General features: G+C 32.3%; 1 protein-coding gene across 2 annotated transcripts in view; it reads right to left on the bottom strand.

Annotated features, from left to right (window-relative positions):
- Positions 1-23,572, bottom strand: part of Mic26-27 (MICOS complex subunit 26/27) — a 52,425-nt gene that overhangs the window by 13,274 nt on the left and 15,579 nt on the right. The window contains exons 2-5 of one of the 2 annotated variants that reach the window (XM_035371787.2): positions 19,255-19,374; positions 7,662-7,784; positions 7,465-7,519; positions 6,676-6,771 (exon numbers count right to left, since the gene is read on the bottom strand). In XM_035371787.2, the coding sequence (XP_035227678.1) occupies positions 6,676-6,771; positions 7,465-7,519; positions 7,662-7,784; positions 19,255-19,374 (394 nt within the window). The remainder of the gene's footprint in view (positions 1-6,675; positions 6,772-7,464; positions 7,520-7,661; positions 7,785-19,254; positions 19,375-23,572) is intronic. The other variant, XM_085808746.1, reaches the window with a different exon arrangement.

Genomic DNA, 23,572 nt, shown 5'->3' with positions numbered 1-23,572 from the left:
TTCAACCTAATTTGGGTTGATATTTTTTAATAAAACTGACTCTAGTTAATTACATGATAAATGTGCTGCTTTCCTAATAACATCCCCCCCTCCTCCTTTAGCAGATAAGTACTTGCAGGAAAATTGATGACGCATCATCTAATTTTTGCTTCTTTAATACCATGAAAAGTTCCATTAAAATTTAATAAGTAAAAATAATTATGCAAAGGAAATTTGATGGTTCATATATATTAATTTTATTTATTAATGCATGTCAGGTATAGGTTAAGTTCCAACAGACTTAAAACTATTTTTTAAATTTACCTTTGTTGTCATTCTCATTAAATGCACAATAATTCAATGAAGTATTATTTTATTGCATTATTCATCTTCCTCACACTTTTCCTTCATAGTGCTTTAACATACGACTTGAAAACTTCTGATTTACATTAACAACGTACATGATATGGACAGATAACAAAGTACATCATGCAAGAAAAAAATAACAGTAAAGTATTAAATGAAATCCTCAGATTTGGTAGACACTGCATGATTATTTTCTTCTTGATTTTCAAAAGGTACAGTTAGTTACAAAAGGATGCAATATAAGCTAGTAATTTTTCCCCCCTCAGAGCTTCAATGGCTAGTTTCAGAAATAAACACACACATATCATTTTAAATTTACATTCACATTTTTAATAGAGATTCCCTACATATTTCTTAAATTCAAAATGACACATTCTTTTTCTAAAACTTTTCATTTGGCATAATTTTGAAAAGTCCAGGTAATATGTTTTGAAAAATGCTGGTGTCCAAAATCTAACCTTACATAAAGATAGTAAATATTTCATGAATCAGTCAATCAATGGTTTACTTTTTATTGAATGAAGAAAGGCACACTTGGCTATCATTGCCCAATCCAGTTTGATTAGACTGTTTATGAAATACAAATACAGCATGATGTCACTTCCAGGCATTCCAAGCAAACTCCGTAAAATGTTTTCTAGAGAGTTTCTTTAATTCCATTTCAGTGTTTTTCAAGTCAAAAGGTTTTTTTTTTCTTTTGGTTGGTACCAAAGTATTGTCAAATGAAGACTCTTTTGGGCAAAATGCTGCTGACAATTTAAAAACAGGGCAGACAAAATGGCCAGATGTTTGACAACTTCTGCCTTCAATTCTTTAAATCACAAATGACCTGAATAGTCACAAGGCAACTATGGCAAGATCATGCAGAGAATATCAAAGCTTGAGTCTACAGCAGGTTCCAGAAATGGCAATATGTTATGTAAAACATCAAACCTCAGTATACTATCTGGAAGTCTCGCAGCTGTGTTTGCATGAAGAGAATGGTATTTATGAAAACAGATTGTTCCACAAATCAAATTTGGTGAAAGAAGCATTATGATCTTCAGGAGAAATTTGAATAAAGCAACCTATCTTAACATTTCAAAAATTTAGCACACCTGTATTGTGTGTCACACTTTGATGTGAAGATCATCCTACTTCTATCAGATCAGACTCCAAATCACGCAACATATACTACAAACACATTATTTTCCAATTTGAATAATGAGGAAATGGATTGGCTGACTTAGATTTCAGACCTTATTCCACAGCATACCAGTGAATTAAAAATTACATTAATGTTTAAGAACTTACTCTCCTACAAAAATGCAGAAATATTTCAACAGTAAAATACTAAAATAAAGTGGACAGCCCTTCTAATAAAGTGACTGCTATCACTGCAGGTAAATGGAGTTGTATACAATAAGGAATGAAATGAAATGATGCTTATTTATACTTTGAAGAACCATTTTTCACAGTATACCATTTTTTAATGCATACTTCAATTTTGCTGACTTCGTCACCTTTACTTTAGTTCACGTAGAAAGCTGAATAATCCATAAAATAAGGGTCTTCAAATTGCCCACTCAACGAAGATACCAGCTTCATGAAAACATGTTTATATTTAACATACACGCAAAAAAAAGGCATACATTTTTAACATATAAAACTACTGGCAGATTATTGTGCTGATAGTGGATTGTTCGTATGCCTTTTCATCCACAGTAACTCAACTGTTCTTTGTGGTGAAGTTTTTCACCGGTGCCTCCAATGTCCACAGTTGTCGAAATTTGCTTACTTGGCATTTATTTTTATTTTTTAATCTTTCACATCTCTCCTTGGTAAGCATATACGAGGGCCATCCAGGAAGTAGATTACGTTTCCATCTGTGTCCGCTAGGGGCGGGGCTAGCGCGGCCATCTTGGGGTCAGAGCGTTGCGCAGCTCAGTCTGCATCTAGCCGTGCTAGTGAGAGGTTCGTGCTGTGCTCCGTTCAGATACTGTGACGGTTTGAAATGTCTGCGTTAATTGAAAATCCCGCGAGCTGCGAGGTGCGCTCAGTAATAAGGTTTCTGACTGCAAAAAACTGTAAACCGAGAGAAATCTATCGGCAGCTTCGTGAAGTGTATGGGGACAACATTATCACTGAAGGTGGAGTGAGTCAGTGGGTCATAAGATTTCAAAATGGCCGAACCAATGTTCACGACGAAGATCGAAGTGGGAGACCCAGCATAGTGACCGCCGAACTTCTCGAAAAAGTTGATGCTAAAGTCCGTGAAAATCGAAATTTCACAATAACGGAACTTTCTTTGAGTGTTCCACAAATTTCGCGAAGTTTGTTGCACGAAATCATCAGCGAAAAGCTTGGTTACCACAAGTTTTGTGCAAGATGGATTCCAAAAATCTTGACAGAGGACCACAAAAATCAGCGAATGGCTGCAGCGTTGAACTTTTTGGACGCTTACCATAAGGATGGTGACTCTTTACTCGATCGCATCGTTACTGGTGACGAAACATGGGTGAAACATGTGAACTGTGAAACGAAATTGCAATCAATGCAGTGGGGGCACACAAGTTCTCCCCAAAAACCCAAGAAATGCATGCAAACAATGTCGGCAAGGAAGATGATGGCGACTGTTTTTTGGGACAGAAAAGGTGTAATTTTGGTGGACTTCCTGGAAAGAGGCACTACAATAAACTCTCAAAGGTATTGCCAAACTCTCCAAAAACTCAGAAGAGCAATTCAAAGAAGCGCAGAGGAATGTTGAGCTCTAAGATCTTGTTGATTCACGACAACGCCCGGCCCCACACGGCAAATGTCACTCGTAAAGTTCTTGAATCTTTTAAGTGGGAGTTGTTTCCTCATCCGCCGTACAGTCCCGACCAGGCACTGAGCGACTTCCACCTATTCCCAGCAATGAAGAAGTGGCTGGCTATGCAGCGTTTTGATGACGACGCACAGCTGCAAGAAGAGGTAACGAAGTGGTTGAAGGCGCAGGCGGCCGAATTTTTCGACGAAGGAATTTCCAAGCTCGTACATCGCTACGATAAATGCCTTAATTTGTATGGTGACTATGTAGAAAAGTAGTATTTGAGTGTGGCTTTCATCTGTATATAATAAAATTTGTTTCCTATACTTTGTTTATTTTTTTATTCCAAAACGTAATCTACTTTCTGGATAGCCCTCGTATATCACTTTGAGATCATACACATAGTCAGAATTAAAGTTCTATTCTTCGTGTATTCTTCTATTGACTGTACCACTGCACCCCTGACCATACTCACAAAGTCCTACTTAGAATGTGCCATCTGACTGGAGTACACAAGATCATATATACATAAACCACTGCATAATGAACACTTACATGATTAACATGACAAAATTCCGAATTTCAGTTAGCATATTTGACATCAATATACAGAATAGTCAGTAGCATTTAGTTACCATGGTAATTATACATTAAACTCTGATAGTATTTCTTAACAATTATAAAAATACAATAATACTAACAATATATGGATGTTTCTCTAAAAGTTACAGACATTATGTTAACTCAAGCTATTCTCTATACAATGTCACTGTATAAGATGTATACAATGTCACTATACTAGTCACTGTATAATGTATTTCTCCCACTTTCCTAGCGTGCCTTCATGGTGTAGTGGTTTGCAAGCTGGGCCAGCATTCCAGAGGTCCGTGGTTTGATTCCCAGCAAAGGCGGATGCTAATTTTTCATCTCACTGGCTTTTGCAATTAATATAATGTCTCTACAACTGAGTCATTGCATGTTGTCATCCTTTTCAGCATGAAATCTTTATGTTATACCTTTGTAAAGACAATGCCCAATGCACAAGCTTGGCTCTGTGGGAATCAATTTGTGTTAGACATGTAAGAAGATTATGGTCAGATATGACCTGAACTTCTGAGATTCATATACCAGCTTCTGATGAGCTGACAGAACATTGTAGACTTTTCTCACAACTATAGACCATCTGCTTTGATAATACATTAGTTTTTTACTGAAAAATACTATTGGATGTTCTTTCCCTTGATTACCTGTTTGAGACAGACAGGCACCAAGAGCAGTCGTTGACATTTCAGTATATAGTTGGAAAGATTTATTTAATACTGGAGTGAATAGCCATGTTGAAAAGAAACTGCATTAATTTCTGAAAAGCTATTTCATCTTCACTGCTCCATGGGATATTAGTGGATGCTCCCTTAGACACTAAACAGGATAACACTAAAAAGGATAACACTAAAATGGCAAAATTCAGAATGTAATCATGGCAGCAGCTGCCAAGTGCTAAAATACAGCACACTTCCTTTTTATTGGTTGGTCTAGACATCTTCATAGATCCACTTTTTTCAGGGTCTGTTGAATGTTTTCAAGAACCTATTATATGGCCAAGAAATTTCACATTCCTTTTCCTAAAATTGATCTGATTTTAGATTTAGATTTATAGTAAGACCTACTCTTCATAATGTCTTGCATAATTCTTTTACATGTTTTAAGTGCTGCATCCAGTCTTCAGAAAAAATTGACAAATTATCATTGTTTGAGAGACAGTATTTTTTGTGTGGGCGTAATACTTTGTTCACTACTTTTTTAAATGCATTTTCTACATTTTTCATTTCAAATAGTAATAATCTCCTCTGACGAGAGAGTTGTGAATACTGTAAAATGCTTATTGTCTTCGCTCTTCGAGATCTGCCAGTATCTCTTCGTAAAGTCTAATATAGTCTAACTCAATCTCATAGAGCAATTCTGTCACATGTTTCATTGACTACGCATCTGGAACTGCAAATTTATTCAACAATCTAAAATCAACTCATTAATTTGCTGACCAATTTCTTGAAATGTAATAGGGATTCAAAATAAGTGTAATTTTTTGGAGTACACACAGGAATAATTCTGATAGAATTCTCAGCAACTTTCACACTGCCATTATTGCTACTAAAAACATCTGCAAATTGGCATAACATATATTACTGACTTCATGATGTTATTTATTCAGTCTCTGCCACAATTTTCAATACTCCCTACTATCTTCTTGTGTCTTTTTACTTTGATCAGCAGAAGCATAGTGTACATTTCTACAGTCATAATCCTGGTCACAGCTCAGTCTTACCTGTTGCAATCTAGACATGTTCAGACGTGATTTATCTACATGAAACTCTCTCGTATCCCATTTTCCAACAGCAATTATCCCAGTAATAATGGCTTTTTGTGCACACATTAGTATAAGTAATAAGCTTATTTTACATAAAATATCCCTAGAATGTTGGCCCTTTTTTTTTTCACATATGCAGGTAGTAATAAATATTTTACATAGCTTTACATTTATTTATTATTACAAACCTGGAATTTTAGCTGTAACTTAATATTTTATCTCAGCACAGTCTATTTTAAAACAAAGAACAGAACTGAAAGGATATTTTCAGTACATTTTAAAACAAAGAACAAATGAAAATTAGAACATGCAAATTGCAATAAATATAACTTTGAAACTATTTTATATGCTTTTCATAAGAAGATTATGAAAGTTTATTAATTGGCAATTAACCTTTACTGAGTGAAACCTTCACCAAATGCATCTGCTGTGTATCGTAGATTTTTCACTATGAAATTAACCGTTTTACTGCTAAGCAATTCTTGCAAGAACGCATGAAAACTGCGGGTTTTATTTGACTTGATGTTGTCAAATAAAACACTTTCATTTAGACAAATATCAATCAATTTTAATAATTCTTTTCGTATTATAAAGCAAGAAAGACACACTGAAACTCGCACTACGAAATTAACCGTTTTACTGCTAAGCAATTCTTGCAAGAACGCATGAAAACTGCGGGTTTTATTTGACTTGATGTTGTCAAATAAAACACTCTCATTTAGACAAATATCAATCAATTTTAATAATTCTTTTCGTATTATAAAGCAACAAAGACACACTGAAACTTGCAGCACAAAAGCGCTGTGTCGCGGTTTTCGAGACAAATGAACGCAGTGCTTTTGCGCCATGTAGCAGTCAAACGGTTAAGAAGAGAAATAAAACCTAGAAAACTGTACTTACTGTCAGGTAAAGAAGAATAAAACATATGGTCACTAACACCATACAATAAAAAAGGAAAGTAAATAATATGGGTTACTCAAATTATAAAACTTTAAAATGGTGTTGTACTAAATATGGGCAAATCAGGCTGTGCAAGAAATGGTGACCTATATCACATGTGGGCAAAACTGTTAAAAGTAACTTATTTGACCTGCAAGAGATTCAGATTTATACACACAGCACTAAGGTAATAAGAGTAGGTGAATGAAATTCTAATAATTGTAATTAACAACTTTACCTCTCCTAGCAGCTATGAATCCCAGTAAACCTCCTGATGCAATCAGCATTACACGAGATATTTTATTCTCTTCACTTTTCAGATAATCAAAGGTACCTAGATGAAGAAGAATAAAAATTACAGACAAAAATTAATTTGAAGTAAGTAAAATTAATGTAAAAATGCAGCACAAAAATTACAATAATTTTTATACTGATGTTTAAAAGGAGCAATTTTTCATAATGTACTAGGCGTGTAGTGCTTACATATAATGATGATTTTGCATTTTCGTTCAGTTAAAGACTTTTTAACCAATAACTAATTTTATGCAATTCTAAAATACCAATAACTAATTTTATGCAATTCTAATACTGCATATGCAGACAAAACTAAATAAATATGTGCTTCTGATATAAAAATAAAAGATAAGTAATATGTTACCTGAATATATTTTTTAAATATTTGTTCATCAAAGAGAGACATGTATGAAGAATCATTTCAATATTAAATTTTTAAAAAATATCATATTTCTAAATCAAATTTTGAAACATATTGCTTCACCTAGTTGTATTATCAACCACTAAATGTGAGCAAAATATGAGCTTGAAAATAGTTTACAAATCAATAACAAACTTTTGACAACAGTGACAAATATCATGACTGAAATAAATAAAAGCTTATAGCAATAATTTTACAGTACTAAATTCTGAACGTGTCATTTTTGTCATACAATTTATGACAATGTGATTTTCTGACATTTAATATTCTACTCTTAAACTTTTTTTAAAGTAATAAACATTAAAGACATACTTTGGGAGTGGGCCAATCCAGTTTCATATACATTTAATGCTTTTTTTCGGAAACTCTAAAAAAAAGATGTGAATTTTGTTGATTGAATGAAGAGAAACTATTATTCTCAGCAAAATGCTAAAACAGCCATAACAGTATAAAATCCATAATAACAATATAAAATTCATAAATTTCATTCCAGGAAAAAATTTACTTACATCAAAATAAGCTATGTAATCAGTCATTTGTTTTCTTATTATTGATATCTCTGACACTAAAGACATCTCAGCTACTTGAACACATTCCATATTCTGATCCCCTCTTTTATCATACAATGGCAACTGCAATTAAACAGGATACCTTCAATTTCTGATATATGACAAGACTAAAGATGTGACTTACTTCCTTTAGGCAATAATGGGTTAAAAAAATCCATTAACAATGCTATTACACATTACAATGGCAAAACATCATAACCATACCACAAACAACAAAACTAACAAGTAACAAAGTACATATAATGCAAATATTATTTGTCAGGTAGATGTTGAAATACACCTTTTTAATGAAAAACTGCAAAAGCATAAACTTTGAGTACTCACATACATACATCACTAGAAATTAATAAGGGAAAAAAAAAAACCTTATCAGCAGATGTTAGCTGCTGCAATAGATTTAGGAGGTGTGGGAGTACCTCATTTATATTCCGGAATTCTAGCTAGTCTTTGGAACCAGACTAGTGAGTAGAAATTTCAGAATCCTCAAAGATAAAATGGTATCTTTTTAATAACTACATCAAAGTTAATTGTCACATACTTCATACATATAACTCAAATTTAAAAATAAATACTGTTAATAAAAATATACATAAATCAAGAAAATATTAAGCTTTATAAAATTATCTGTGATCACTCGCATAATCCAATTTGAGCAATAGGAATATCTGAATGGAGAGTACAATTTGATTCAAGTTTTAATTTTGTCAACAGAAGCATTTCAAGGTAGTGGACCAGAAACAGATTCGGATGTTACTGCCTGAACTCATCTGCTTCTGTAATGTATAATAGTGTAATTGACTAATATTTTCTGTTCACACTAAAATTATGCTGAATATCTTCAGTCAATTTAATAAATTTTTGCAAACATTTTAAATTAATAATTATTTGCATTAAAAACTATCCTATTTTTCCAAGAAGCTAGATAAGCTAGAAGATTTTCATATATAATCTTAGTTAGATATTTTGTCACTTTCTGTTTATTCACATCCCATCTCCCAAGCTGCTGACTAATTTTTCCACCAACCTAATATGTGAAAGGCAACAGCTAGTTTCAAAATTGTGGTGTACTAAGAATTTCATAAAAGAGTTACTAATAGACCTAGTTCACTATATCATCTTGAAAGTGTTTAGCCCAGGAATCATCAAAGGGATGTCAATGAGGAGAGTGTTTTGAACAAGAAAAGCACAAAAGGCATAAGCTATCTTCAAGTTTCTGTTAAGACAAAGAAACTTCAACATCATTTGATTTAACTCAAGCCAGCAGGCTGCTCAAAATTGTACAGGATTACAGCCTATGTTAACACAGTTTATAAATAATATCAAATAAAGTTCAGTGAAATTCTGAGGTTCATTATGCTCTGTTAAGATTTCAAGTGCTAATGTCTACTGGGTGAAAGTTATACAAAAAAAAAAAAAAATTTGCAAAAGAGATTCTAGTTCTTTCTAGTGGAAGGCTCCTGGATATGACATCTACAGTCTTAACACAGAACTGGGTACATATGATCTATGTTAAAAAGGCAGATTTCAGTTCTCTGGTCTAGATTTTGCCGAAATACATTCATGGCTGTTACCTTACACAGATAGAAATGGTGAATTACAGTCTCATAATGGACGGCTTCAGGCTGGAGTTGAAGCTACCTTAGCCCAAATTAGAGAAAAGTTTTGGTTAATGAAAGGTCAACAATTTGCCAAATCCACACTCAATAGATGCTTTTTTGTGTAAACAATGTAACATGTGTGCCAGGACTCAAGAAATCACCTTTTTACCACTTGATTATGCTTTGAAATCAAATTCATTTTCAGTAACCGGACTTCATTATGCTGGCCCCCATCTTCACAAAGGGTAGCAATAACAAAGACTTTACCTGCTTATACTTACCTGTGCTACCACTCAAGCTTTACATTTAGAACTTATCCCTTCTCAGAACATAAAAAACTTTATGCATGCATACCACAATTTTTTTTTCTTGTCAAGTTTTCAACAATACATTCTGACAATGCTGACACATTCTAGTGTGGCTTTTTGAGAAAAACTTGAAAATGTATGCAACAGCCATCTGTTGGGAAATGCATACATCATCATAATCAAAATTTGTTTTCTACCCAATTGTATGAAATGAAACTATATTGTTGAAAACGGAGCATGGTATGGAGGATTCCAGGAGAAGCATTTTAGAATGATTAAACTTGTTTATGAAAAATAGTTGGATACTTTAGTCTCCCTTTAAATGAGCTAGAAACAGTTTTCATTTAAATCGAAGCCAAAATTAACTCGAGACTGATTACGAGTATTCAGAGAAGACCTGATTATGTCTACAAATTCCTTGATCAAAAAGTATAAACATCAACAAACCTTGTTAAATCATTTCTAGAATTGTTAGAGAAAGGATTATTTGCTTTTAAAGTCCATGAACTTCCGTAAACCTACTAAAATGGTTGGTGAGTTTAATGTTAATGATGTACTTGTACATTTCAACTGCTTCCCTTGGAATTAGTATTACTAATACAATAAGAACAATAGGTAAGATAGCAGAAACTATTTTGGGAGAGATGGTCACGCTCTCTCCTTTCTTATAAAGATACGTAACTTAGAGATTAGTGTAACCGTCATACAATCCTGGGGTTTATAATTATTAGTAATAAAGAGAATTATGTAATAATTTGAATTTTTGTTGAGCAACATAACTATCATTTATTGATTATCTTGATGACTGTTGTTAACTGAGATTTTTTTAAAAGTCTAATTATTATTCCAGTATAATTGATTAATGCTTCAAATATTTACTAATTAACTCTACAAGTTTCTTTAATATAATTAAACATTACTTGTTTTGTTTTTTGCAATTTGATGTTTAAAATTTTGTGGCTTATTTAGTAATATTCATTTATTATGCATTTGTTTTGTATGTGAACCTGAGTTCACAGATGGGGAATATTGAAAAGAAACAGATGGCACTTTTTGCAGTGTGTGGTTGCTTGCTAAGTTCTTTTTATAATAATTTAAATAGCAAAAATCAAAAAGCAAGAATCAATATTTTCCATATATAACATCTTTATTATTCTTTGTAGCCCTCGCTATCTCCTTACTGATTTTATGGCATGACAACCTTCTGAAACTAAACTGAAACTCAAGGTGAAGTGAAAGTAGTAGTCATTATCTAGTAGAAGTAGTTGTAGTTATTATGACCAATAATAATTGTTGCCTACATCACTCCCCTACCAGTAACAAAGTTACGTTACTCTGAAAACATGGTGGGAGAGAAGATACAAATATCTATACAAATAACACTGATACAAATATATAAATTGAAATTATGTACACAAAAAAAACATAATTAAGTTTTAAATTAATATGAAAGAGTTATAAGTTCAAAAAGAGTCAATAACGTCATTGAAACGAACTGGAAGTTTTACTTGTCTTCCACATCGTGTTAATTTTTTAGGTTGTTCTAGTTGCTTACTTGGCACAGATGTATGATCACTTTTTGAAGTTGGAGACAAAAGTTCATTAGGTTGTAACACATAAGCTGGTTACTTACTTGTACTAACTTGTTAATACTAACTTGTTTATTTTTAATTGATAGAAGAAAATATTTCGGGGTTCTTTGCAGTACCAAAAAGGGTCCTTCATATGGGGGCTCCAAAGGTTTTTTTACTCTGTCAACCCGCAGAAACACGTGCGAGCATGTGCACAAATCTTTTGGGATGAAAATCTTTTGTTTACATTTGGATTTGGATTGATAGGGCTTTAAAAGGGCCATCTGATTTCGAAGATTACATACAAAATTATCATTAGATATTGGCATGTTTGATTCTTCAAAGAATTCACCAGGTAATTTAATAGTTTTGCCATAAACCATTTCAGCTATTGTATACTTACAGTCCTCATATAGAGCAGCTCGCAAACCCATAAGAACTGTTGGTAATGTTTCTGTTCAATGAAGAGAATTATGACATCTAATAGCTGCTTTTAAAGTACGGTGTAGACGTTCAATTTTCCCATTACTCTGAGGATGGTAAGAAGTGGTATGGTTTACTTTTACTCCACATAGCGAAGCCTAATTTCGAAACAGTTCCGAAATGAATGGAGTTCCTCTGTCAGTAATAACACAAGAAGGTACACCAAATCGTGTTATCCAATGTTCATAAAAGGCTCTTGCTATATTTTCTGCTGTGATATTTGATAACAGTACCACTTCCATCCAAGAGGTAAACCGATCAATACACGTCAAACAATAAGTGTATCCATTAGAAGGTGAATAAGGCCCAATTAAATCAATGTGCACAACACTAAATCTTTCGTCTGGTGCTTGATATTGAGAATATTTTGATTTTGTATGTTTAGTTACTTTATTTTTCTGACAATCGATACAAGTTTGAGCCCACTGTTTAACATCTTTTTTTATATCCGGCCAAATGAATCTTTTAGTAATCTCTTTTACAGTACTTCGGATTCCAGGGTGAGCTAAACCATGAATTGCATTAAATATTTTCATCCGAAAAGTTTGAGGTATGAATGGTCTGATATTAGAAGTAGAGGTATCGCAATATAAGAGTTTTCCTGATGGTAATTGGTGCTGTTTAATATGCAATGATTTGGAATGTAATTTCAACTGTTGCAGTTCATCATCATTAATTTGTGCATCTGCTATCAGGTCAAAATCAACAACAGGTGAATCGATGTCCTCAATCCTAGATAGGCTGTCTGCAACCACATTGTTTTGACCACTTATATGGCATAGGTTAGTAGAGAATTGTGAGATATATTGTAACTGTCTGAGTTGTCTGGGATATGCTTTGTTATGATTCTGCTTAAAAGCAAACGTTAAGGGCTTATGATCCGTATAAATAGTAAAATCGCGGCCTTCAAGTAAATGTTTAAAGTGCTTAACAGATAAATATATACCCAAAAGTTCACGATCGTAAGCGCTATAATTTTTCTGGGCATCATTAAGCTTTTTTGAAAAAATGCAATAGGTTTCCATCCATTTGGTTCTTTTTGTTGAATAACTGACCCAATAGCCAAATCGGATGCATCTGTGAGAAGTGCCAGAGGGTAATCCGAATTGGGGTAGGCCATCAACGCTACTTGAGCAATATCTTGTTTACATTTTTCAAAACTTTTTCTGGTTTCATTGGTCCATAGTATTTTCCGTTGATCTTTTTTTGTAGATCCTTTCAAAAGTTCATGAAGAGGAGCTTGAGTTTCTGCGGCATTTTTAATGTAATTACGATAGAAATTGATCAGTCCTAAGAAGGAACGAAGTTGGTGTATAGTTTCTGGAAACGGATATTCTGTGATAGCTTTAATTTTTTCAGGTAGAGGTTTTGAACCTTCAGCAGATATTTGATAGCCCAAAAAGTCTTATTACAGATACTCCCAAAACTGATTTGCTAATATTAATTCGGAGACCATATTTATCTAAACGCGGGAAAATTGTTTTAAGATGTAAACGATGTTCTTCCTCGCAAGAAGAGGCAATCAACACATCATCCAAATATGGAAACACAAAGTCTAGGCCATAAAAAACTTCATTGATGAACCTCTGAAAGGTCGCGGGGGCATTTTTGAGACCAAAACTCATGACATTGAATTGGTAAAGACCAAAAGGTGTGATAATAGCAGTTTTTTCTTTATCTTCATCTGCTACTGGAATGTGAAAATACGCTTTAAAGAGATCAATTTTAGAAAATATAGTTTTATGAGTTAAAATATGTTGAAAATCTTGAATTCGAGGAATGGGATAACGATCAGGTACAGTTAAATCATTCAGTCTTTTGTAATCCCCACATGGGCGGAAAGAACCATCTTTCTTTGTCACTATGTGTAGGGGACTTGCCCATTCTGAACTGGACGGACTAATGATGTTATTGTCCAGCATATATTTGAATTCTCTTCTATTTCCAACCGTTTAGAGTCTAATGGTCTTGCTTTACAACTTACACGTTGTCCTTTAGTTATAATATGATGTTTCACATTATGCTTTACAGTAGAAATAAGAAAATTTGGTTTTGTTATACTAGGATACATAGCAAATAAATCAGAATATTTGCATAAGCTGCCCGTCGTATTTACAGTTTCATGAATAGAGATGGGTGCGATGTCACCATAAACTGCAAGGTTCGTCACACCATCAATTAGCCTTTTATGCTTTATATCAATCAATAAATTGAACTTATTTAAAAAATCTGCACCTAATATGGGTTTACTAATTTTTGCTACAATAAATGGGAATTGAAATTCTCGGCGTAAACCAAGATCAAGATTTAAAACTTCTGTACCAAAAGTATCAATTTCTGTATTATTTGCAGCATATAATTTATAGTCACTAATAAGTTTGTGTTTAGAAGTACGAGGAATAAGGCTTACCTCTGCTCCACTGTAAACCAGAAAATGTAAACCTGTTTTTTTGTCCGTGATAAATAAGCGGAATTTACGGCAATTTTCTTTATTTACAGCAGCAGAGTCTGCCGCTAATTCTACTGCTGATTTTCGTTTTCTGGGGAGCTGTTTTTCCACGCACAGGGGGGTTTGCATCTATCAGGAAAACACTTTTCTTGAAAACGAAAGTGGAAATAACAGTACTTGCCATTAGGGTTATAACGGCTCCGAGATTTACTTCGATTATTAGATGATCGACTGCTATTTCTTGAGCGAGAACAAGAATTTCTTGTGACAGTTAGTTTTTCGAATTTATTATCCAAAGCTGCAATTTGTTGTTGTAATTCAGCAATAGCATCTGTTCCTGGAGAAACAATACTGCTGGCACAGTATAGTTCTTGTTTTGGTTGCATTTCGATGATACGATCCGCCATCAGAGCTAGTTTTTCGATATCTTCATCACTAATGATTAAAATATTGCGCACAGTATCTGGCATTTTCTGCAGAAATAGTGTTTTAAGAACTTTATCCGAAATGCCATCGGTAGCAAGATTTCGCATTTTTTGTAAAAGTTGACTAGGTTTACTGTCTCCCAAGTCTATGCCTGTTAGCAGTCTCTGTAAACGTTTATTTTCACTTTCTTTAAAAGTGTTCAAGAGACGTTCTTTAGCAGCAGTATATTTGGTTTTGTTATTGTCACTTATAATATCCCATAAACTTTCAACAAATTTTGCTTCCAATTGCGATACTAAGTAATTGAATTTAGTTTCCTCGGCAGTTATTCCACAAATAGAAAACTGTGCTTCTACTTGATAAAAACCATATCTCTGGCTTTTCAGCCCAAAAGGGAGGTATTTTAACACTTACCCGTGCTATTTCTTCTTTAATCGCCGATTCTTCACTTTCTGACATCTTTATCAATAATTCCGAGGTCACCAAGTATGTGGTTGCTTGCTAAGTTCTTTTTATAATAATTTAAATAGCAAAAATCAAAAAGCAAGAATCAATATTTTCCATATATAACATCTTTATTATTCTTTGTAGCCCTCGCTAACTCCTTACTGATTTTATGGCATGACAACCTTCTGAAACTAAACTGAAACTCAAGGTGAAGTGAAAGTAAGTCATTATCTAGTAGTCAGTCATTATCTAGTAGAAGTAGTTGTAGTTATTATGACCAATAATAATTGTTGCCTACAATTGAAATGAATATAAAAAGTTTTTGTTCATTCTGTATGTGCTAGGAGGTGAGCATTAGGAAATGTAGTTTTGTAAATTAACTGTGCTTCAATTAATTAAAAAAACGTAAAGCTACTGAAGGTTGGTCCACCTTGTAAACAAGACAATGTATGTACATAGCAGAGTTGCCAACTCTCCCGATTTAGCTGAGAGACTCCTAATTTCTGCCAACTCCTGCCAACCAATTTGCAACATATTTCTCCAAACTTTCTCTTATTCTTAAAATTTCTCAAGATTTTCAAAAAAGGTCTTAAAAAAAAGAAAATTCAGATTTGCAAATTATGAGGTGCACCTGTCACCTCTCAAATTGAGCAGTTGAAAAGGGGGCAGCTTCTTTACCAATAAGTGCAGATGAACACATTGTTGATATTTACTATTACCTTGAAAAGATGTCTGAAAGGAAGGAAAATTTTAAACAATTCCAACAGCTACATAATACTGAAATAAGAAAGACTTTAAAAAATGTATGTACACTGGAAAAAAAAAGGGGGGACAGTTCTACATCTCCCATTCTACTGGGCCAATTGACGAAATTCAAATTGTGTTTTTCATTTTGACACAAGATTGGGCTTTTTCTGTAACAATATAACAATTTTTTTTTATATATTTCCATTCTCTGACTCAAATCATGCCTAAAAATTAAATTTTGTAAAATTTGGTGTGAAATGTACAGAGAAATTCAAAATTTAATCTCAGCAGATTTTTTTCAGTTTGTGCCAAGGGCAAACTTCTTAATATATGACAACCTGTTTTTCTTTCCCTTTTTGCATTGTGCGTGAGCGGAGAAAAAGTTACATCATTCCTTCTTTCAAATAATTTTCTTTATATTATATTTTTAATTATATTTGTTATTATTTTAAATAATTTATTTTCTTTTTCGAATTTCATTTTAATTGTTTATGCTGCATTTCTTTCAAATAACTGTTTCAAAAATTTCGATTTACTCATTCGAACTGCATAGTTAAATAAAAAGTGTGTCATATATTTTTTCAAATAGTTTTCTTTATAATATATTTTTTAGTCATAGTTATTCATTTAGGTAATTTTAAATTTTTTTAATTTTATTTTAATTGTGTTGCATTCTCTCTTCAGATAATTGTTTTAAAATTTTCTATTTATTCATTCGTACTGCACATTTTAAATATACTATTTTACATAAATACTGTTTCATATAAATTTTCCAGAATTTCATTTTAATTATTTGAATTGTGTTTCTTTCGAAAGACTACTTTGTGACCCAAACTACGATGCATTTGAAAACTGAATATATTAAAAGAGAAAATGCAGTTAACATGCTTTTCAGAATAGATATATAAATAAGAGAGATGTATAACCAACATTTTAACTTAGAATGACTTGCATACATTGCTTTAAACAGTTTCATCATTGTGCCCATTGCTTTACACAATTTTATCATCCTACTAGTTTCTTATAATGTTATTCATATTTTAGTAAAATATTTTATTTTTGAAATCGCAAGAATCAAATATGATTAAAGTTTAAAAAGTTTTAAATGTTTAAAAAAATAATAAATTTTATGCAAAAATTAATTTTCTTCTTAATGGCTTGCTCTTTTTCTTCCGGCATGTTAAAAAAGCATCAAACTTTTTTAAACATCTTGATATTTCTAACATTCATCTTAAATAAAGTTATTACCTTCCATTTTATAAGGGACCACAAATGGCTAAACAGTAAAGTCGCTGAATACTGGTACTTCATTCTGGGGTTTGAATCCTGGCAAACGGGCTGGTTGCATGGGCATTTTCATGGTTTTTCTAATTTTCATGGTTTTTCTAATGTGTAACATGTATACGAGCTAGTTTCCCTTAGAAAGCTCTTCATGAAGTTACCTGCTTTGTTGTAACTTAATAATCCAATTCAATCCATTTCATTAGCATTTGGTCACAGCCTTTATCAGTCTTTAAAAGCTAGGCATTTTGAAGGCATGAGATGAAAGGAAAGACTGATTTCATCAAGAGGGAAAGTGTCTTTAGATGACATCCATATATATCATTGGATAAATTCCTGAATCTTCAAATAATTCGACTGAGAAATCATGGAATTCTCTGTTTATGATGTGATATGATGTTCTATAACGTAATTTAAATTTAGACAACCATTTAGTCGAAAACCAGTCCCTCTTCACTTTAATCTGCAATGATATTGTTTTTGTCTTTTCCGTTAGCACAAGCTCAATTTCTGGTATTTGCTGGTGTACATATCCAAGTGTTTTCTCTTTGAACACCCAACTTTTTTAAAGCAGATTGCCATTCAAATTTTTGCTTTTTTTTTCCTCCTAATTTTCTTCTTTCCTTCTACATTTGTTTTCAGCATTGATACAAGAAAACTAAGATTTTTCAATTGTTACATTTCCGTAAATTTTGCATTCTTTTCAATTTTTTAAAAATATCAGTTGCATCAAATGCATTTCAGTTGTGTCAAATGCTATGAATCCTGCTTTTAGAATAGCCAGTGATTTCAGCTATTTTCCTAAACGATTTTCCAGATTGGAAATGTCGCAGAACTATTCCAATGTCCTCTTTGCTTAAAGACATTGAGAAAATAGGCATCAAACGGGCATTCTCAATTTTAGACAATTGAATTTAAATGAAGTTAAAGTACAGTAGCACACGATAACATGGCGAATGTAAAAATTTACTCTTACAAATATTTTTTAAAAAAGGAAGTAAGGAAGAAATTTAAAAAATTTTAAGAATTTGAACAATATCATGTATCATTTTTTAAAAAAAGCTTTTTGTATAGCATTAATAAATATTTATTGCACATCATTGAGGGAAAAAATTCCATATAATTAATTCTCCATAAAAATTTATTTGAAATTTAAAGTTAAAAATAGCTGTGGCAATTCACTGTAACAAAATCCATAAACCACATTTGGCATTATAATCGCTTAAAAAAAGATGCCAAATTTCAAAATGCCCCACTATGTAAATTCATGTACATCTTAAGACAATTTTGAATAAAAAAACTAACTTTTTGCAGGTATGCTTAGAAATACATCTACTTTAAGATGATGCTAAAAATTTTACAGGTTATAATTCAAAATTTTTTCAAAAAATTTATAAAAATTATTTTAAAATACAAATTTTAAAAATAAATCATAAAAAATTGGTGAATTTTATTTGGAATGAACCTAAATTTTGAAATGTGAAAGGAAGAATCAAAAAAGTTCAATAAAGAAAGAGATATACCAAATTCAATTAACATTGAGGGGCTAAAATTTTGAGAGCTAATTTTTAAAAAACTACACATGGGTTTTTTTACAAAACTTAATTTGCATAATTTGAGTTGTAGAATCGAAATATGTAAAAAAATTGTTGGGTTATTTTAGAAATAGTCCAATTTTGAGTCAGAATGCTTGTTAGAACAATATTATATATATATATCTAATATATATCCTAAGTCGCGCGTTAGAGCCATAAAAACCGCAATTTGAATTTCGACAATCGGCCTAGCAGAAGCTACACCACAAAGGATAGGCCTAGCAATCGGGCTAGCCTTTGTGGTGTAGCTGGAAGTTCGTCCAACTAGCAATCAAGAGATTCAGAGTTTGAATTTCAATGAGGGCATTGTACATTTTTCCTGTTTCTTATTTCAAGAAACTAGAACATTTTCCTAAACATAGGAATAAATAATTGATTTCAGGAGAGGGGCATTCTAGAAATAAAGGCAATTAAAGCAATATATTTTTACTGTGCCAGTTTTGGCAAGTTGACAAGAAACACTTTAATAACTCGTTTTTAAAAACTAACTTTTTAAATTACCTTTACCTCATTTACAAGGTATACTTTTAAATTATTAAAAAAAGGTTAAGAGTGAACAAAAAGTGGTAAAACTGAGTATACACTATTTTTATCAATAGACCAGGATACAAAATACATATTCACTTACTTCACTTGCTTTGGGAAGTCGTTTCATATGACATTCGTGGCATGGAACTAATTCCTTTGCCTGGAGTTTCTCAGTTGACATAGCTGCTACAGTCCCAATGCATGCTATAATTTTTTTTACCTGAAGAAACAAATTTTAAAACTCGTAAAAAATCCCAAAAATAGTTATTTAAAATGAAAAAATGTGGTAAGGAACAGAAAAGCTTGTAGAGGATTGCCTAACTGCATTTAGAATTTCTATTAATATGTCCATATACAATTTTTAGAAAGGGTTTTTTAATAAATATTTTCAACTGTCAAAATTCATTTTTTACTAATATTCACTAGCATAATTTAATTTAATTATACAGTCAAAAGTCGTTAATCCAGACTCGTTGGGACTTCGGCGATTCCGGATTATCGACTTTTCCGGATTATAGATCATCAGTTTAAATCTCGTAAGATGGCATGCAGAAATTCTAAAATTAAAAATATGAAACCGTAATTTATGAAATAAAGAACAATTATAATCTAAAGGGTATCAAAATTTACAAAAAAAAGCTTAATATTTATTTGTTTACTTTATTAAACATTTCTTTCAATGTAAGTTGTTTAAGTTGCTTCGTTTTGTGATAATATTTTCTCTTTAATTCTATAAACAGACATAATTTCTTGTTCAATCACAAAGTTCCGCTGTTCAAGTCCTATAATTGCTGTGTCGAGAATACTGACTAATTTGTCAAGCGAAATTTTTTCGTTTTCAATAACCTCTGTGTCACTTTCTGCACTATCGGAAGCAAATTATAATGACCAGGAATTTGATTTAAATCATATCAAAGACGGAGTACATCGAGATGAAATACTACATTTAGTAAGTAATTATAAGCCAAATAAAATAAAAACATCTGCCCTGAAGATAAGGATAGTGCTGGCAGATCAACTTCCAATTCATTGCGAGCCGCGGCGGCGTCCCCCTCCCCCCGCAGAGCAGAGTGAAGTTGATAAACAGATTTTCAGAATGGTTAGAGAAACAAAGGATATGCCTTTATCCATTTTTTGTAGCAATTCCACTTTTTGTTTGATGGACATCGAAACATACTTTCGCTTTGTAGATCCTTTGGGAGCTCCAGCATCGGAAATTCTATTTTACATAATCGAAAATTCAAGCTTACTTTTATAAAATTGCTCCAACAGTCTGCAAAAAATAATAAGCCGGATCCAATTCGAAGATTAAAGAACAACGCAACCTGCAACATTAACTGAAACAGATAATTTTAGCTTATACCGTCCGTTATACATTAAACGCGCATGCGCAAACGTATTATGCGCAGCCGTAAAGGTCTTACGAGCAAGCATGAACGCGACGCATGCGCGGAAAGTTTGTAGTTTTGAGGTCCGGATTAGCGACTTTTGACTGTACTTTTTTTTTTTTGCACCTTTTCATGCAATTAGTCACTGTGCTTCTCAGTTTTATTTTGAGTGGTTTGGTCTGAAATAATATGGGACAGATTTAAATGTTTGATTTTTATTTTTACTTTACTAATATTACAAAAACTAGAAATTTTCTCTAGTTCCACATGTATCTTTTCAATATTTTTTTAATGATAAAATATCATCCAGATAAGATATATTTATATGATCATCATTTATAAATATTACTTTGATGGTATTACAAGTTCAAAAAATGGAATCAAACATAAAAATTAAACAAGTCCCAAATTTGTACTTTTGAGGGGGGGATAATATTAAAACACCAAAGTACATAACATTAATAAGCATTACTTGCAAAAAGTGCTCTTTAATTCCTTTAAAGAATGAGATTAAATTTTTACAAAATTACAATGTACTTCAGGTATTTTTCAGAGATTTGTTCTTTGTTACAAACAACACTAGAACTGCCAAGATATGCAAATTGGTTATTTTTAAACTCTGTTTTTTAAATCAGCTAAAGTATTTTACCTTTGAGACTGAAATCAGAAAATATGAAGCATAAGAAATTCTAAAAAGAATAATGATTTAGTATTTAATTTGGAAATGTTTATACTTAAAACTGATCACAATGCTGAACAGAGAACTGCTGTCAGATTAATTTCAAAAGCAAAAAATTTTGCTACCCTATATGAATGAAATAATGAATGCTTACTAGCATTTTTAAAAAAGACATACATGTTATGAAGTGGATTCTGTTTAGATTTTGGTTTGTCGCTGAAAAATCTCTATCTATTGGATTTGTCATAAATATTTCTTATGAAAAACACAGTGTCAGGAGGATTAGCAGTCACTGGATCCCTCATCACTTGGCAATATAACAAACCAGGCTCAAGCAGATAGGCACACAGAAAAAAAAACTTTTCTCTAAGATTTGATGAAAAGGATCTTTTGCTCGGACACTCAAAAGTGATTTTTAACACTGTTAACAGGTGACAGAGTTTGGCTTTATCAATATGAACAAAAACTCTAACACATCACTTTTTATGGTACAGATTTTTCCTGCTTATGATCCCTCATTGAGGTCGACACAAGAGTGAAACGGTGAGCTCTTTTTTCTCTGCAAATGGATAAAACATTGAGACTGTGATGATTAAAAAAAGAAATTTTTTTAAGTGACTGTTAAATAATATACCATTAAAAGCTTGTTTAATGTACTAAAAAAAACTATAACAGTCAAAAATGAATTACAAAGAATCCTAACGCATTACGACAATGCAACGGCTCTCTCAGAAGAAAGGCTATTTCATTTCTATGGGATTCAGAAGCTCAAACCCTTGATTATCAGTTTATTTTCATGGGACTAACTGCTTCCTAAAGCTAAGAAAAACTTCTTGGAGTAAGTTCTAATTCATATCAAAGTTCTGTGCTGGCATACTGAGAATTTGTGGTCAGTATTTAAAATGAAGAATGGCAAGCAGTGGTACCCCTTCAAAATAGCCCCAAAGTAATTGTTACAGCCTTTTCATATAATTATATAAAATTAATTCTATTAAAACATATCAGTATTATTATTTTTACAGTTTAAAACATTTATTAAAAACACATTTAAAAAATTGTATATGAACATATTAATAGAAATTTTAAAATGTGGTTTGATAATTCTTTACAAACCTTTAAGGTTTCTGTCCCTTACCACATTCGGTTAAAGTAGATTGAAAGGTGCCCTTTGTATTATCGCAAAGTTGTTTTATTTATCATCAAGTTGTTGTTTCATTTATGGTAACCTGAGTAGTTAAATGTTATGGAAAACCTATTATGACGTGATCGGCTGCGTGACTGCCATAAATTTTGAATGATGGGAAAAAGATTTGTAAGGGCTTGTGGTGTGTGTTGGTTAGGAAGTGCATTGCTTATTTTGTGATTTAGATGGTAGAAGGTTTGAACGTGGTAAGATTAATTTGAAGTTTCTGTACAATATGGAACGAAAGGGGGAAAGTGCATTAATTGACTGGTGTGTGGTGTGTAAATGAAGGTTTACTTAGTAGCATTATAAGTGTCCTGTTTGTAGGAAGGAAATGCATATGGTTGAATGCTGGAGGATATTTTTTACACTTATTTTTGTGAATTTATGTGGCGACGCCGATATATGGATTATATTTCAGATAATTTTAGGAAGCTTTCGGATGCTGTTAAGGAATTTAGTGTGCCACAGACTGAAGACGTAGAAATTTCTAAATTCTAAATAAAGTAAGTGAATATATGCTTTGTGTAGTGCTCAGATGCATATGAGGAATTTTTTTTATGTTATTTTATTCTTTGATTTAAAATGTAGTTTATTGAGATTGTGTATTTTTTGTCTGGCTTTACTGTAGACTTGGGTGCTTCTTTGATCTTTTAAGTGAAAATAGATCGATGTGTACATGGACAAAAGTAAAGGGAGTGCACAATGCCAAGTTTGTGCAGTTCTCTTTTTTTTTTTTTTTTTTTTTTTAACTGAAAATAGGTAGATGTGTACATGGATAAAGTTAAGGGAATGTGCAATTCTCTGATTTTTTTTTAAAGTGAAAATAAGTCAATGGGTACATGGATATCGAGTTTGTGCAATTTTTTTTTTTATTGAAAGACTTGCACAAATTCGGTATCCATGTACCGCCAAGAATCGAAAACCAAAATAACAGGTAAAAAAATTGCACAAACTCGGTATCCATGTACCACCAAAAATCGCCAATTTTTGCCAAGGCGCAACCGTAAATAAATATTTACCCCACATTCTTTATAAAAATTACATTTCAAGGTTATGTAAAATACTAAGAAAGTCCATATGTTCCCATATTTGCATAAGTTTCTACTAATGCTTCCAGGCATCGATTGAGTTCTGTATACTTAGCTTTGCTAATGCCTATGTTGTG

Source organism: Stegodyphus dumicola, chromosome X2 (genome assembly GCF_044657685.1).
Source record: "Stegodyphus dumicola isolate Sdum_Otavi_A_Nest chromosome X2, ASM4465768v1".
Lineage (NCBI taxonomy): Eukaryota > Metazoa > Arthropoda > Arachnida > Araneae > Eresidae > Stegodyphus > Stegodyphus dumicola.
This window is presented reverse-complemented; position numbering and strand designations above follow the sequence as displayed.